This window comes from Liolophura sinensis, chromosome 4 (genome assembly GCF_032854445.1).
Source record: "Liolophura sinensis isolate JHLJ2023 chromosome 4, CUHK_Ljap_v2, whole genome shotgun sequence".
Lineage (NCBI taxonomy): Eukaryota > Metazoa > Mollusca > Polyplacophora > Chitonida > Chitonidae > Liolophura > Liolophura sinensis.
This window is the reverse complement of record NC_088298.1, coordinates 6,114,454-6,132,979: the sequence shown is the minus strand read 5'-3', so window position 1 is coordinate 6,132,979 and position 18,526 is coordinate 6,114,454. Positions and strand designations below refer to the sequence as shown.

Below are 18,526 nucleotides of genomic sequence, written 5' to 3'. Positions count from 1 at the left end.
GTACTCATGAAGAAACTACTGCTGTTAAATTTGTTATTCCTCTATCCATGCGTGTTTTCAGGGCGTGCTCATCAAGAAACTATACCTTTTAAATGAAAGTGTGTTGCTGGGAGATCGAAGAGATTATATATTAACTTATGGACAATCTGAAAGGAAGAGAGGGTGTTGAGTTAAGAAATATTAAGAAATTTTTTGTTCTTCGTGTGTTTCTACAAAAAGAAATCATGTGCTTGGGAAAAATGAACCAAAAGTGTCACATCTCTATGTTCCAGATAAGAACGTTTTACTACATTTAATTTAGTAAACAGAAATAACTGATTTTTTTGCCAGGACTAGTTTACTGTACACGGAAATTTCACGGATGGATGGAATTAGGTCATTGTTACAAATACCGGCTTCTGCGAACGCTATAAAAGCACCCACCTACAGATATGCAGCCAGTCTATTTTGTTTTAGCTACATGCAGCTGCAGGTGTGAAATTAAAATTTTTTTGAAGCTGTCTGACATTTCCGGGAAAAGACTGACATTATAGTGGTAAAACATATAAACCTCGATGACTGCACGAAAAGCAACGCTCTGCTTGATTTTGATAGCAATGGTCATAATGGCACATGGGGCGATCGTAAAACCCGAGCTGCATCCAAAGGCGAACGGAGGGAGTGATGCGTTTCCTGAAGAAACAGTTCCGGGTAAGATTTCAGGTTGTCAGTCACTTCTTCTTTGATCATATTTTTACAAAAATCCTCATAATTTTAAGGAATAAAGGCCATTGTGATTATTATTAACATTCCAGGGTTGTTTATAGTATAGCTTTGATTTCATGTATGCAAATATTGTTCTCGAGGGATTGGTGTCAATAAGCTGTAGCGTAGTGTTATGCGAAGTTCAACGAAGACCAATTCTTCTCCACTAATGTGATGTTTGAATCTGATGTTAAAATGTCTGATTTGAATGTGGGATCCTAGTGCCAGGTCGAAATGGCGGGTTTGAAAGTTAAGCTCGAGCCTTGTGGTATAGAAATCTTAGTCGCGACCTCCGTCAGATTTTTTACTCTACAATTGTTTTTGGGCGTGGAGGTATAGAAAGCTTAGTCGCAACGCTCCGTCAGACTTCTAAATCCACAATTGTTTTCGGGTGTGGAGGAATAGAAAGTTTTGTCGCGACACTCCGTCCGATTTCTTCATTCACATCAGTTCTTGAGCGTGGAGGAATAGAAAGCTTAGTTGGGACCCTCCGTCAGATTGCTTCATCCACAATTGTTTTTAGACGTCGAGGAATAGAAAGCTTAGTTGCGACGCTCCGTCAAATTTCTTCATCCACAAATGTTTTCGGGCGTAGAGGAATAGAAAGCTTAGTCGCGACACTCCGTCAGATTTCTTCATCAACAATTGTTTTCGGGCGTGGAGGAATAGAAAGCCTAGTCGCGACGCTCCGTCTGATTTCTTCATCCACAAATGTTTTCGGGTGTGGAGGAAAAGAAAGTTTAGTTGCGACGCTCCGTCAGATTTCTTCCTCCACAAATGTTCTTGTGCTTTGCAGTGTAGGAAGCATCGTTATGGTACTCTATCAGCTTTTTTCGTCTATATCCCTATCTTGTTTAAAGAGCGTGGTGGGACAGATATCGTCGCGTTGAGATTTCTTCATCCGTAGGCCTATGTTTTTTTTTGTAGGGGTGGGGGGAGGCGTTGATGTAAGGCTCTGTTACCTTTGCTATTTCATCATTTATATGTGTAGCGTTAAATGGGAAACCTTCCCAATTCTCATATTTTTCTCATATTTGTGATTTCTTCATCCACGTCTTCCCTAGTGCCTGGTCACTGAGAAAGCGTTGTGTGATGCGCTGATAAGTTTGTTTTTTCTTCTTTCATACCTGTTTTAGATCGTTGTTTAAGGGAAAGCTTCTACATTTCCTTCATATTTGTTTTACGGCCTCTAAGTAGAAACATGTCGCCACCACGATCAAAAAAGACTTTGTTTCTAATTTTCCATCCATGTTTGTTTTCACTGATGGATGTTTCGCCAGGAATTATGACTGCATTAGGACCAAAGTAGTGTTAAGCAATGATAATTCATTTATTATTATTATGTTTTGAATACATGATTATAATTTATTATTTCTTCAAACTTGCCTGTTTTGAAAGCCTGGGGGTAGGATTAGCATCGTTGCAAGGTAACATTAGGTTCGTTATTTCTTCATCCATGCCTACTTTCATCATCTGGCTAAGTAGTCAGCATAGCATCGCGACAAGGCAATGTAAAATATATTATTTCTCCATCAATATCTGCATTCAGTGCTTTGCCGTAGGAATACCACTGTGGCGACGCTGTGTTTACGTATCATGGACACTCCGAATATATTGTATAATGTACATTACGGTCTAGTTAACGGGGTTAACGTGTCAGTGCAGCACAACAATAGAGGAGCATCTCACCAACGCTACCGTTGTGGTTCAAGTCAAGCTTATGCTGCTTTTTCTCAGTCGTGCGTTGCCAACAAAATGCTCGACGACGTAAAGCACAAATGAAACAAATAAGTAAGTAAATAAATAAAAGAATAAATAAATACTGTATTCATCTCTTTCATGGTCTGGTCCTCGAAAGATCTCCTCAGGTATCTGCCAGATTTTGTAGGCGTCAGGGGAATGAACGATGCATTACAAGATTTTGCCCATAAGATCAAAAAGAGGCGTGAAGAAAACTACTGGAAATAATACATAGCCTTCTATATACAAAGTGTTCACTGTGAAAACATGAAGAAACATTGCTTATTCTATTCAAAATATTTACAATGTAAACATAAGATAGCAGTTTGCGCTGTGTACAACTTATTCACCTTGAAATGCTGTGTAATGTATACTAAGTAGTTACCATTTAATCAGCTAACAACTTATAATGTATATTACGTATAAACCGCGTAAATATCACTAAACACTGTGTACTGTATGGAAATTATAGACTGTGTAAACCGTCAGCAGACTCTATGGCAAACATCACCAAACACGTTGCGCTGTAAATAAAGTATTTACTGTATAAACAGAAGCATTGTGTGCTGTAAATAAGTGTTTACACCTCACTCAGTCACATTTACTGACACCGGGCCAACCATGGCCAATAACTCTTTACATCCACTTTAGAGGGGTAACCAAAATGGGCTGAAAATTAAACTGTGACTTTTACCGTTAGTGCTGGCTGCAGCCCACTCCTGATATAGTGTTGTACGTGTAGCCTGTTTAATATGGTCATTCCTATATAATGTAATTCATTTGGATCCAGATTAATGAAAAGATTACTGCATTCAACATTCTGATTGGTGTCAATGTAATGTGACTGTGCGGGGTGTCGTGTCTGGTGTCATCGACATGACACTTCAGTGGCGGCAGCACTTTGACAGCCTGGAGTTGCCCTGCCACAAAAAAACACAGAATATTTCTTAAAACTTAATGACTTCTCGTCGTCACGTGACCGTAAAACTCCAATCATACATAAATATATCTACATCTCTCACCTTATAACACGTAACATCCACGTTTAATGTGGGTACGGTGTGGGAGTACCCTTCCTCCCGTCGACAATGATTAGCCTCGAACTTTTAGTAGCAGACGGTATTAGTTGGATTAAAATCGTACATGCAATATAATGTTTGGTATTGGGAAATCTCACTCTTGGGATATCTCATATAATACACGATTGTTTTGTGCTTCAGTTCAATGGGGCCGACAATGCGCTATATTTCATTCGCTGTAAAAAGTGCAAAACGTATCATGTCTTTCTTTGGAATAAGCACGAAATGTGTACACATGATGTGCACTCTATGTAAATGTGGTCATTTCTTTTAATTGCTAGCAGTTGATCTTGAGGTGTGAGGTGCGGTCGCTAACTTATAGTCATTTAAGTTGTTTCCTGCAAAACCTACCAATAGCGTTTAAACCTAACTGGTGGGAATTGTATTATTTCCGGTGCTAACATTCTTTGTTGATATTTCATTTATCCATTTATTTGACCTGTGTTTTATGGCGTACTCAAGACTATTTCACTCATGCGACGGCAGCCAGCATTATGGTGGGAGGAAACCAGGCAGAGCTCGGAGAAGCCAATCCGCAGGTAGCTGTAAGACCTTTTCTCGCACGTCCGGAGCCAGTATGAGCTGAACTTGAACTCAGACCGACCGCATTGGTAAGAGGCTCTTGGGCTATTTTTCTGCGCTAGAACACTAACCACTCAGCCAGAAAAGCCAGAGAGACTCACATATTCGGCTGTTCGTTACGAAAATACCTTTTCAACAAGACAGACGTCATATCAGCTACCGTGTGATGAAGAAAACAACATAAACTTTAAGACTCCCCTGCCCTTCTGTTTCGTCTTTTAAAAAATTGTAATATCTGCCCATGGGTTAAAATCACTATGCAGGTATTCAACCAAATAAAAAGAAATAAATAGATAAATAAGTTAATTGACCACCATTCCGTAAGTGAAAAATGATTGAGTATTGCATTGAACAACAATCAAAAAAAATAAAAAAAATAAATAAATGTAACACACCACCGTTATCTAATGTAACCAGCATGTACAAAGGCCTATGTGTGTGGGTCATGAGCCTGTGACACGAAGCTTTTCATTAGGCCTGTGTTCTGCGTAAACATGATACAGTGGAAGTTTCACCTGTACACAGTTAGACATGATTCACTAATACGACGTAATGTAGAAGAATGACAAAGGTCCATTGTTTGCGTATTTGTACCAGACACAATATTGTAGCTCTCCTGTTTTATAGACGAAGTTATAGAGTAAAACCTAGCGAAATTGGGTGGGTAAGCCCTGTTTAATACCTTCTGTGTATACAATACACAGCAATTTTTGTCACAAACATACTGTTATGTATGACTATTTAACGTTTTCATGTACTGTTAGTCTGCGGACCTTTGTGAAAGCATAACAGGCCCTGTTATATGTGTACAGCGCGGACCGGATCGAAAGCACCTTGTTCAATGCTTCGTTTATTTCATTGGCTGTTAATTCTGTGTTTAAGAATAGTTGAATCCACCTCGAACGTATATAAGCCGTATTTTCTGTGCAGAGAGGAGGTATTTTTGCTGCATCCACTGGGAGCCAGGAGAGTGTGCGATGTTCTCGTATCGAGTCCATTATATTGATATGAGCTGGTGATGCCAGTTTCGTTTGGGAGGACAGATTTCTATGCCGGCACCATTAGTGTACCACAGTTGTACTGATGTCTGGTTTAAGTGAATTTCTGCGGAAGTCACGTTTATTGGTGTCGGATCTTTACTATGATTATACAGTGTTGACTGTGTAATTTGTTTAACACGCTGACCTCACCTGACCGACAAGGTCGTCACGGACTCTAAACTGAAGTTTTCAGTTTTGCAAAGGACGTTCGTTCTGCCACAAGGTGACATTACTCTACGTCTCTGAACGGTTCGTTTGTGAGTTTCTGCGGGAGCTGTGACTGTTCTAAAGTGGATTATACCTCCATGCCTGGATTTACCCTATGTTGTGCTCTGCGGGTGTGACGTCATTCAAAGGCTTGACTGTTCCAGTTCTGTGTAACCTGTGTACTGTGTTCGCGTTCGCTAACCTAGCGAAGTACCTGACTGGACAATTTGTGACTTGTGTGAATTGTGTGTTTATCCCATGGTCTTTACGTTGGATCTCCTGGAATACGTTCCTTGGGATGCAAAGGTGAACTGGAAACTTTTAAAGACCGGTAATACTGATGTGTATGTTTTTTTATGTTGTTGTTGTTGTTGAACTGTCTGTAAAACTGTACGTCTCATTTTATATATAAAGCATTGTTTACATTGTAATATTGAGTCACTGAGTCTGTTTTCTGTTGCTGTTTTCAATACCGTAACAATACACATCCACATAATTTTGTGTACTAGGTACACAACTTGTGTACGTTGTGCAACACTTCCCCACTGGCATGTACACTTTGTGTACCACTGATAGGCCTATACATCACACGTGGCCCACATCATACATGTGGATTTGCAACAGTCGTTTTTATAGAGGGTATACATGTTCTACCACGGACACTTGGCTAAACATCACAAAAAGAAAGCAATTGTTTATTGGTAAATAAAAACGCCTGTTTTGCGCCGCCTTTTATAGTATAGTTTTTTACCACAGCTGCTATTTACTGCATATATGTTTATGCTCAACGCGAGCTAACGCATAATGCTGGCCGCCGGGACTATAAGCGACATATTCTTGAGTGCGGCGTAAAACACCAATCAAATAAATAAATCAAATAAAACCTGCCATTCTGTCTCATCTTTAAATTAGGAGAGCTACAGTACCATATTTATAATTCAATAGTTTCTTATGAAGTTATATGTCGTTGTCAGTGTTCAACATCTAAGACTTATCAAGCCTTACTAAAATAACCAGCAAATACTATAATATACACAGAATACATTCTAGCATCACTCTCCTCTCCGGCGTACGTGGGAAGGTTTGCCAGCTACCTGTCGATGGGCTCCTCCGGGCTCTGTCCGGTTTCCTCCCACCATACTGCTGGTTGCCATCGTATAAGTGAAAGAGTCTTGAGTACGGCGTAAAACACCAATCAAATAAATAAATAAATCTAGCATCACTCAGACATCATACTTTCTGTTAAAATTAACAGATTAATTTTTTTTAGCGTAAAATTCACTCATTCCTACCGTGTTGATTGATTGTTATTGATCGGTAATCAATGTACTGCAATAACTTTACCTTTTACGTTTCCATAAAAGTAACTCGTTACGATAGCGTTATGATATGAGTTATAATATGAAACATATACGGTGTTTGATACACCACAGTTCATTATTTGTGAAGAAATATGGCTTCATAAAATGGAACGATGGATTTTTCTGCCGTATCAAGGCGATGATAAACGGGAAGGTATGCTTTGAAAATGCAAAGTGAGTGTGATCAAGAGGCTAGCTTAAAGCGTTGTACTCCAGCCTTGATCTCTCACAAACGAGATTCTGTTTCGAATCTACACATCGCTGGTTTGTCCGAAGGAAAATCCGGAACAAATCGTGAGCGAACGTGGACCGAGAGACCGTGGTCTTGCCCCGTGGCACGAGGACCGAGTAAATCGCGCGCGAATGGTAACGTTCTCTCACTCTTCCACCCAAAAAACTGACAGGCGCCGTATAGGTAAAAAATTCTTCAGTATGGGGTTAAGCAGTAATGGAATGAATTAATAAATAAGTAAGTCTTATATTCCAGCTTCTGAGGAGGATGAGTGAACAAGCGCATGTCCTCTTTCTGGACTTGTTCGGTGCGCACCTTCCAAAGAGGACCGCCGTAACTCGTTAACCAAGGTGAGCACGGCAATTTAAGGAACCAAGTTTTTAGTTGCTCTACGTCATGACGCCAAAACCGGTTTGGACTTGTCGGCACTGCTTTCTGGAATCCCGACAGATAGTGTCAACCACGCGTATGTCAAGGTGGTCTTGTTGGCGAAGGCGCGACTGGATGATTTGTCAAGTGAAGCGTCTTCGCATTGTGACGGATCGCGATTGTGCCGAGTGGTGGAAGCGAGTCCAGGAAGTCTACTTCACCCCGTGTTACAGCATAGATCAAATCCACACCACCGTGCCAAAGCGGACGGTGAAGATCAATGCAGATTCTGTCAGTTCGATCGGAAACCAGGTTAGGGATTTCTTTCGAAGCCTTGCGGCCATTGGTCAAATCGGCTTTCTCTGGTCACTGAATATTTCGGCGGAGGTGCTCGTCCACGGTTTCAGAACTAGGTTCGGCGGTTTGAGCTCTTACTTAGGAACGATATTTCTAAATCTAACGAAAAAACCGGATCCGTAAGCTCTGATCAAGGAAAACATCCGACGCCTGGCGGAAGTTGCGGGCTTTGACGGCGGCAACCTCCACGTAGCTGCGGCTACCCGGCATACAGGTTTGGGCGGTTGGAGAGAAGTAATAAGAGGATACGACGCCGTCATTCCAACATGTCAGGCGTTTTTGTTACAGCGCCGTCGGCTGACTGCACGCTCGTGCTTTTCGCAGACCCGGTCAACAAATGCTGCGGCGCGGCGCATGCTGGCTGGAGTGGAACTATGATGTCAGAAGGCATTGCCATGGCAAATGTGAATGCCATAAAGAGCAAATTCTGCACGAATCCGAAAGATGTGTTGGTAGCCATCGGCTCTTCCATCGGTGCGTGCTGCTACGAATTCGGTGTAGATGAGGCCCAACAACTCGAAGAATTTGACTCCAGCTGCAGTGTACACAAGCCTGATTATCCTAAGCTCTTCGTGGACGTCGCTAGGAGGAATAAGCTTCAACTGCAGAGAGGAGGAGTCCCAGCATCCAATATCGACATATCTAATACTCTGCACAAAATGTCCCCCGGACAAGTTCTCCTACAGACGGGATGGGACACCCTTTGGAAACCAGATTGGCTTTAATGGGATTAAGCAGTAATTCATACAGATTGCCAGATTGGTTAAAATGAGCTTGCACGAAAACGATATACTAGAAGTTTAAACGTTCAAGCGTAACGTTGATTCCTGGAGACGTCGATCACAGCTTTGTTCTGACATTTTTTGAGTTGAATCCACGAAATGGAAATCCAACTATTGCTTATTACCTTTACACAACGCTGCATTTTCAGACATTCCATATTCCGCAAAGCCTATGGAGAAACTAGCCATGGTATTCTGCCATCAACTAAGAAAACATTTCAGTTCTATCACTGGTGTACCAAGTTTGTTTTCTTGCCATCTCTATGTTTTTATTTATATTTTTGGTTTTTATATATTTTTGAGATGACAGATAAATTCATTAAATTGTCTGTTCTTTTATAATTGGCCTAACGTTTGAGCACAGTCTATAATCGCCATTTTGATGGATCATGGCTGACCATAGATGGTTTTTAATCTGTATGTTGATTTGTATGTTGAGTTTTTTGCTCTTATTTCTCGAGACTCCTGAATAAATATCAATCAAACTGAGATTCCGACCATGTTTTGAAGTGTTTTTTACAGCAGAATTTTAAATCAATGGACGCAAAAACAAAAATTTGGCAATGTATTACTTTGTTCAACTGGCACTCAGTATACATAATAACGCATGCGCCGCTCTCTATGTTCGCTGTCATCATAAGCAAGTTTCGTACAGGTGTGCAAAGCCAAGGTCACGTGGGCCACAGTGATGAGACAGGAAATGTCAGAAAAAGCAAAAACGCCCACTGGGGGTCGTGTCTTTGTACAGCTCTAACTTCAGCCTGTGTGTGAACGTCTAACATTGCCGATACAGTCAGAATATTTCCTTCTGACGGAAAACGACTGGATTTAGGTTCATATTGTTTACCTGTGTCGATCTTGTCACGATATGTACAGGGTGATGAGAAGTTATTAATATGAGGTTCTGAAGCTTTAACATTGAAAAGCATTATGCCGCTATGCTGAAGGTCGATTACTGGCGGTGACGCGCCGCCTATGGCACACAAAGGTCGAATACCATGCCTATATGGATCGCTGTTTATTTACTTTTTACAACGTTTGACTGCCTGGTCCAAATATAAAAACAGTGATAGTAAAAAAATCATGTTATAAGGGTATAAGCGTTCTCCTAATCCATGAACGTCAGTCTGTTATATTATAGCCTATATCGATTGCTAATAGGGGAATCCGTGATTGATGGTGTTAGCACGTCAGCACGGCGCATTGATCCAGGAGCCTCCCGCCAATGAGGCCGCTCTGAGTTCAAGTCCAACTCATGCTGGCTTCCTCTCTGGCCATACGCTAGAAGGTCTGACAGCAACATGCGGATTTTCGTGGGTTTTCCCCGGGCGTTGCCTGGTTTCCTCCCACCATAATTCTGGCTGCCGTCGAATAAGCGAAATATACTTGAGTACGGCGTAAAACACCAATCAAATAAATAAATAAATATCACTAGAGGCAAATTGTTATGATCGGTAATTTGTGAGCCGTCCCATCAGATGTAGCTCAAACCGTACACTGTAAATGAGAGTCATGTCTAGTGACCTTTCACCTGACCAGGCAATCAGAAACCTGGTTTTAATTTCCTTCTCAGTTACGTGATCTAGGTCTCTTATCACCCCTTGGTAACTGTCTGGTGAGTTATGGGATGACACGACTACCGAAATTTATTTATTTATTTATTTGATTGGTAGTTTACGCCGTACTCAAGAGTAACGACTACCAAAATGCCAACAGGTTGATACGCTGAAGTTTCCTCCTACACTCAGTCAACACATCACCAGACCTATGTTTTTTTTAAACATAAAACATCTCGAAGCCTCTGTTTTCGAGGTGGTTAGCGTAACAGCACAGCGCAATGAGCCAGGGGCCTCTCACCAATATGGTCGCTGTGAGTTCAAATGCAGCCAGTGCTGGCTTCCTCTCCTGTTGTACGTGGTAATACCTTGCGGCAATCTGCGAATACCGTGGGGAAATCATAAATAAATTAAACATTTCCAACGCAGTCTTCAGTACCTTTGCATGGGTCAATAACATTGCTTTCGTGCATTATGGGTAAGGATGAGGGTAATGTGTGCAAATCCATACATCATTTCAAGATTCTATTTACTTTTAGCAACATTTGCGTGTACACACATTCCATGCCTTCGACGTTATGAGCAATAGATTTTATTTCTTTACTTGACTGGTGTTTTACGCCAAACTCAAGAATGTGCACATAATTTTAAAAGTGCTATCTTCATGGCCTTCTCCTGCACATCGGAAGCAAAAAGTTTTTTTGTGTACATTTGTATTTGTCATAAGCAAACTTTTGTCATGTAAAGCACCTAGTCGAATTAGGTATGTACAGGCCTACTTGGGCAATGTGCGGGCAAATCGATATCGAATGAGCATCAGAAGGGTTATTAAATGTTATTAAGTACGTATTCAGTTCGATATTACTGTCACATTTTTGTTGTGAATCACTTGACCAATTGTGATTTTAGTTCGGAGCATATCTCCAGCCCATTGGCCGAACTGGGTCCATCCGACCTCCGGTTTCTAACTTAAGTAGAAGCCGAAGTGGGGTGTTGGGATTGCGACTCCCGCAACACCAACCTGCCCTCAGTCACCGGAATCCCGGTATCTTCGATTAAGGGTCACAACTCAGGGCAAACAGGCACTCCTCAATGGCCTCTCACACAAACCGAGGAGATCTGGGTCTATAATATTTATCGGGGTCACATGGGAGAGCTCTAGGTTAGTCACCTATAACGACAAACTTACCTAGAAGGCTATGCTTTTATTCTTTTCGCCCAGGACACCCCACGGGGATAATGCCGTTTGAATTCGATGTCAAAGTGTTGTAGTTATAGCCTAATCTCATTATATTGTTTTTAGAAAATCCATCCGACTTTTCTCAACTAGATTTTCAAGGTGTTCTGTGATAAAAAAAGACGTAATAAAAAATATAAATGATTTGAGCTCATTTACTGAAGTAATACTGCGGGAAACTGATTGTTCTGTTGAATTGTGAAATTCGCATGCAGGCCTAAATATATTGCCAAGCTGTGAAATCAATGTTGAGATGTCACAGAGTATGAATGTGTACAAACATACTGAGAGATTTACCTCCCCTGTACAAATCACGTGCATCTCTCAGAACTCTGCATAGTTTTATCAAGTTGTGAAGAAAGGCGGTCTTTGTGTCGACAGGTAAGTTCTGTAAGAAGGGGTACTTGTATTTTGGGCGGAAATGTTTCTGTCCATTTACGGAGTTGTTTTTACTTGATCGTGTTACCGACTGTCAGGCACAGCCTTGTTGGTCTGGTTGTCCTCATATCGACACAAGGGAGACATACCACTGGGGGGCGTGTTTTTGTACAAACTCTAACCTCGGCCTGTGTGTGAACGTCCATTGCCGATACACAGTCAGAATATTTCCTTCTGACGGAAATCGACTGGATTCAGGCTCTAGATTAGTCTCCTATAGCGACAAGGTTGCCTAGAAGGCTGAGCTTTTTCTCTTTTCACCCAAGAGACCCCACGGGGTAATGCCGTTTGAATTTTATATCAAAGTGTTGTAGTGATAGCCTAATCTCATTATACTTGTTTTAAAAAATCCACCCGACATTTCTCAACCACCTTTCCAAGCTGCTCTGTTTGGAACTGAATGTGATAACCAACATAAACGATTTAAACTCATTTGCTGAAGTAATTTTGTGGGAAACTGGTTGTTTGTTGAATTGTGAAATTCACATATAAGCCTAAGTATAATGGCAAGCTGTGGAAACCATTGTTGAGATGTCACAGAGTATGAATGTGTACAAACATACTGAGAGATTTAACTCCCCTGCACAAATCACGTGCATCTCTCAGAACTCTGCGCAGTTTTATTACATGGTGAAGAACGGCGGTCTTTGTGTCGACAGGTAAGTTCTGTAAGAAGGGGTACGTGTATTTTGAGTGGAAATGTTTCTGTCCGTTTACGGAGTTATCTTTACTTGGTCGTGTTACCGACTGTCAGACACTGCCTAGTTAATTTGGTTGTGCTCGTATCGACATAAGGGAGACATACCACTTGGGGGGCGTGTCTTTGTACAAACTCTAACCTCGGACTGTGTGTGAACGTCCATTGCCGATACACAGTCAGAATATTTCCTTCTGACGGAAAACGACTGGATTCACGTTCATACTGCTTAACAATGTCGATCTTGTCACGATGTATACAGGGTGACGAGACGTTGTTAATGTGAGGTTCTGAAGCTTTAACGTTGAAAGGCATTATTCAATTATGCTAAAACAAACTCGGTTACTGTCAGTGACGTGCAGCCTATGACACACAAAGTCCAAATATATTATCTATATGGATCGGTGTTTATGCACTGATAACCTTCGCCTGCCTGGTCCAAATATAAAAACTGTGATAGTAAAAAATTATCTTATAAGGGTATAAGCGTTGTCCTAATCCATGTACGTCAGTCCGTCTGTTATATGAGAGCCTATATCGATTGGTCATAAGGGAATCCGTGGCCGACAATGTTACACGTCAGCACGGCCCAATGATCCAGGAGCCTCATGCCAATGACGGCGATGTCAGTTCAAGTCCAGCTTATACTTGCTACCTCTCCAGCCATACGTGAGGAGGTGTGACAGCAATATGTGGATTTTCGTGGGTTTCCCCCGGGCCCTGGTTTCCTCCCACCATATTTCTGGCTGTGGTCCGATAAATTAAATATTCTTAAGTACGGCGCAAAACACCAATCAAATAAATAAATGAACGTTACTAAAGATAAATTGTTATCACCGTTGATTTATGAGCCATCCGATCAGATACAGCGTGCTCTGTAAATGACAGCCATTGCTAAAGCCAACATTTTAAAAATTATGGGCACATTCTTGAGTTTGGCGTAAAACACCAATCAAATAAATAAATAAAATCTATTGCTCATAACGTCAGAGCTAAGGAATGTGTGTATACGCAAATGGTGCTAAAAGTAAATAGAATCTTGAAATTCTGTATGGATTTGCACACATTACCTTCAGCCTTACCCATAATGCACGAAAGCAATTTTATTTGTCCATGCAAAGCTGTTGAGGATTGCGTTGGAGATGTTTAATTTATTTATTTATTTGATTGGTGTTTTACGCCATACTCAAGAATATTTGACATGTACGACGGCGGGCAGCATTATGATGGGAGGAATCCAGGCAGTGCCTGGGGAGAACCAACGACCATTCGCAGATTGCCATAAGGTCTTTCCACGTACGACCGGAGCCAGCATTGGCTGGATTTGACCTCACACCTACCACATTGGTGAGAGGCTCCTGGCTCATTGCGCTGCGCTGTTACGCTAACCACCTCGACCACAGAAGCTCCCAGAGGTTTAATGTAAGAAAATAACTTAGGTCTGGTGATGTGTTGACTGAGTGTAACGGGAAACATCAGCGAATCACCCTGTTGGGATTTGGGTAGTCGTGTCAAACAGTTGCTAAGGGGTGATATGAGACCTAGATAACTTAGCCGAGGAGGAAATTCACACCAGGTTTCAATATGGACTGAGCGGGTCGGTCTGAAGGGCTGGGTTTGACTTATGTTAATGAGACCCTTATTATGAAGTTTTAGAAATATTTTTGCCGACAGGAACAGAGATATTATTCTAGTTCTGTTTTTCAGTGACCGTTTGAACTCATTGCCTTAAGCAAGATAAAGACGTTGTTTTTTTGACAGGTTTAACTTATTCCTGCAGATATATTGTTTTAGATTTACCGTCACCAATCATCACCAAGTCAATGATATTTGAGTGCCAAGCGATGATGATCACATTGGCGAATAAAGTTTTTGAGACAGCGCTGGAGGGAGAGATGAGACAACGTGCTTCTTGAAAAGTTATATTGTTTTAAACTTTTAAGATAATGTTTTATAAAAAAGAACAGTCCCTAGAAGATGCCATATGGGTTTTGTCGTAATTTAAACGTTTTATTGTTTTTGAACACTCAAACCCTCATGGCCTTCTCCTGCAAATCGGAAGTAAACCAGTTTTTTTTTGTACATCGGTCATTGCCATACCCAAACTTTTGTCATGTAAACCACCTAGTCGGATTAGGTATGTACGGGCCTACTTGGGCAGTGTGCGGGAAAACTGAGATCGAATGAGGAGCAGAAGGGTCATTAAATGTCAATATAAGTACGCATTCAGTTTGATATTACTGTCACTTTTGTGTTGTAAATCGCTTGACCAATTGTGATTTTAGTTTGGAGCATATCTCCAGCCCATTGCCAGAACTCTAACTTAAGTAAGAGCTGAAGTGGGGTGTTGGGATTGCGAATCCCGCAACACCAACCTGCCCTCAGTCACCGGAATCCAAGTATCTTCGATTAAGATTTTCAAGGTGTTCTGTGATAAAAAAGACGTAATAAAAAATATAAATGATTTGAGCTCATTTACTGAAGTAATACTGCGGGAAACTGATTGTTCTGTTGAATTGTGAAATTCGCATGCAGGCCTAAATATATTGCCAAGCTGTGAAACCATTGTTGAGATGTCACAGAGTATGAATGTGTACAAACATACTGAGAGATTTACCTCCCCTGCACAAATCACGTGCATCTCTCAGAACTCTGCATAGTTTCATCAAGTTGTGAAGAAAGGCGGTCTTTGTGTCGACAGGTAAGTTCTTTAAGAAGAGGTACTTGTATTTTGGGCGGAAATGTTTCTGTCCATTTACGGAGTTGTTTTTACTTGATCGTGTTACCGACTGTCAGACACATCCTTGTTGGCCTGGTTGTCCTCATATCGACACAAGGGAGACATACCACTTGGGGGGCGTGTTTTTGTACAAACTCTAACCTCGGCCTGTGTGTGAACGTCCAACATTGCCGATACACAGTCAGAATATTTCCTTCTGACGGAAAACGACTGGATTCAGGCTCTAGATTAGTCTCCTATAACGACAAGGTTGCCTAGAAGGCTGAGCTTTTTCTCTTTTCACCCAGGAGACCCCACGGGGTAATGCCGTTTGAATTTTATATCAAAGTGTTGTAGCTATAGCCTAATCTCATTATACTTGTTTTAAAAAATCCACTCGACATTTCTCAACCACCTTTCCAAGCTGCTCTGTTTGGAACTAAATGTGATAACCAACATAAACGATTTAAACTCATTTGCTGAAGTAATTTTGTGGGAAACTGGTTGTTTGTTGAATTGTGAAATTCACATATAAGCCTAAGTATAATGGCAAGCTGTGGAAACCATTGTTGAGATGTCACAGAGTATGAATGTGTACAAACATACTGAGAGATTTAACTCCCCTGCACAAATCACGTGCATCTCTCAGAACTGCAAGTTTTATCAAGTTGTGAAGAAAGGCTGTCTTTGTGTCGACAGGTAAGTTCTGTAATTTTGGGCGGAAATGTTTCTGTCCATTTACGGTGTTGTTTTTACTTGATCGTGTTACCGACTGTCAGACACAGCCTTGTTGGTCTGGTTGTCCTCATATCGACACAAGGGAGACATACCACTTGGGGGGCGTGTTTTTGTACAAACTCTAACCTCGGCCTGTGTGTGAACGTCCATTGCCGATATACAGTCAGAATATTTCCTTCTGACGGAAAACGACTGGATTCAGGCTCTAGATTAGTCTCCTATAACGACAAGGTTGCCTAGAAGGCTGAGCTTTTTCTCTTTTCACCCAGGACACCCCACGGGGTAATGCCGTTTGAATTTTATATCAAAGTGTTGTAGTGATAGCCTAATCTCATTATACTTGTTTTAAAAAATCCACCCGACATTTCTCAACCACCTTTCCAAGCTGCTCTGTTTGGAACTAAATGTGATAACCAACATAAACGATTTAAACTCATTTGCTGAAGTAATTTTGTGGGAAACTGGTTGTTTGTTGAATTGTGAAATTCACATATAAGCCTAAGTATAATGGCAAGCTGTGGAAACCATTGTTGAGATGTCACAGAGTATGAATGTGTACAAACATACTGAGAGATTTACCTCCCCTGCACAAATCACGTGCATCTCTCAGAACTCTGCGCAGTTTTATTACATGGTGAAGAACGGCGGTCTTTGTGTCGACAGGTAAGTTCTGTAAGAAGGGGTACTTGTATTTTGAGTGGAAATGTTTCTGTCCGTTTACGGAGTTATCTTTACTTGGTCGTGTTACCGACTGTCAGACACTGCCTAGTTGATTTGGTTGTGCTCGTATCGACACAAGGGAGACATACCACTTGGGGGGCGTGTCTTTGTAGAGACTCTAACCTCGGCCTGTGTGTGAACGTCTAACATTGCTGATACACAGTCAGAATATTTCCTTCTGACGGAAAACGACTAAATTCACGTTCATACTGCTTAACAATGTCGATCTTGTCAAGATGTATACAGGGTGACGAGACGTTGTTAATGTGAGGTTCTGAAGCTTTAACATTGAAAGGCATTATGCAATTATGCTGAAGCAAGCTGGGTTACTGGCAGTGACGTGCAGCCTATGGCACACAAAGTCCAAATATATTATCTATATGGATCGGTGTTTATGCACTGATAACCTTCGCCTGCCTGGTTCAGATATAAAAACTGTGATGGTAAAAAATTATCTTATAAGGGTATAAGCGTTCTCCTAATCCATGTACGTCAGTCCGTCTGTTATATGAGAGCCTATATCGATTGGTCATAGGGGAATCCGTGGCCGACAATGTTACACGTCAGCACGGCCCAATTATCCAGGAGCCTCCTGCCAATGCCGGCGATGTCATTTCAAGTCCAGCTGATACTTGCTACCTCTCCAGCCATACGTGAGGAGGTGTGACAGCAATATGTGGATTTTCGTGGGTTCCCCCGGGCCCTGGTTTCCGCCCACCATATTTCTGGCTGCCGTCCGATAAATTAAATATTCTTAAGTACGGCGCAAAACACCAATCAAATAAATAAATGAACATTACTAAAGATAAATTGCTATCACCGTTGATTTATGAGCCATCCGATCAAATACAGCTAAAAGCGTGCTCTGTAAATGACAGCCATTGCTAAAGCCAACATTTTAAAAATTATGGGCACATTCTTGACTTTGGCGTAAAACACCCATCAAATAAATAAATAAAATCTATTGCTCATAACGTCAGAGCTTAGGAATGTGTGTATACGCAAATTGTGCTAAAAGTAAATAGAATCTTGAAATTATGTATGGATTTGCACACATTACCTTCAGCTTTACCCATAATGCACAAAAGCAATGTTATTTGTCCATGCAAAGCTGTTGAGGATTGCGTTGGAGATGTTTAATTTATTTATTTATTTATTTGATTGGTGTTTTACGCCATACTCAAGAATATTTGACATGTACGACGGCGGGCAGCATTATGATGGGAGGAATCCAGGCAGTGCCTGGGGAGAACCAACGACCATTCGCAGATTGCCATAAGGTCTTTCCACGTACAACCGGAGCCAGCATTGGCTGGATTTGACCTCACACCTACCGCATTGGTGAGAGGCTCCTGGCTCATTGCGCTGCGCTGTTACGCTAACCACCTCGACCACAGAAGCTCCCAGAGGTTTAATGTAAGAAAATAACTTAGGTCTGGTGATGTGTTGACTGAGTGTAACGGGAAACATCAGTGTATCACCCTGTTGGGATTTGGGTAGTCGTGTCAAACAGTTGCTAAGGGGTGATAAGAGACCTAGATAACTTAGCCGAGGAGGAAATTCACACCAGGTTTCAATATGGACTGAGCGGGTCGGTCTGAAAGGCTGGGTTTGACTTATGTTATTGAGACCCTTATTATGAAGTTTTAGAAATATTTTTTGCCGACAGGAACAGAGATATTATTCTAGTCTTGTTTTTCAGTGACCGTTAAGCAAGATAAAGACGTTGTTTTTGGACAGGTTTAACTTATTCCTGCAGATATATTGTTTTAGATTTACCGTCACCAATCATCACCAAGTCAATGATATTTGAGTGCCAAGCGATGATGATCACATTGGCGAATAAAGTTTTTGAGACAGCGCTGGAGGGAGAGATGAGACAACGTGCTTCTTGAAAAGTTATATTGTTTTAAACTTTTAAGATAATG

General features: G+C 41.3%; 1 protein-coding gene across 1 annotated transcript; it reads left to right on the top strand.

The window, feature by feature from the left end:
* Nucleotides 1-605: 605 nt before the first annotated feature.
* LOC135464901 (purine nucleoside phosphorylase LACC1-like) lies at nt 606-8,452 on the top strand. Its single transcript, XM_064742470.1, is given in 4 exon segments — nt 606-690; nt 7,836-7,970; nt 7,973-8,360; nt 8,362-8,452. Coding segments are annotated over 4 exon segments (699 nt in total).
* Nucleotides 8,453-18,526: the final 10,074 nt, after the last annotated feature.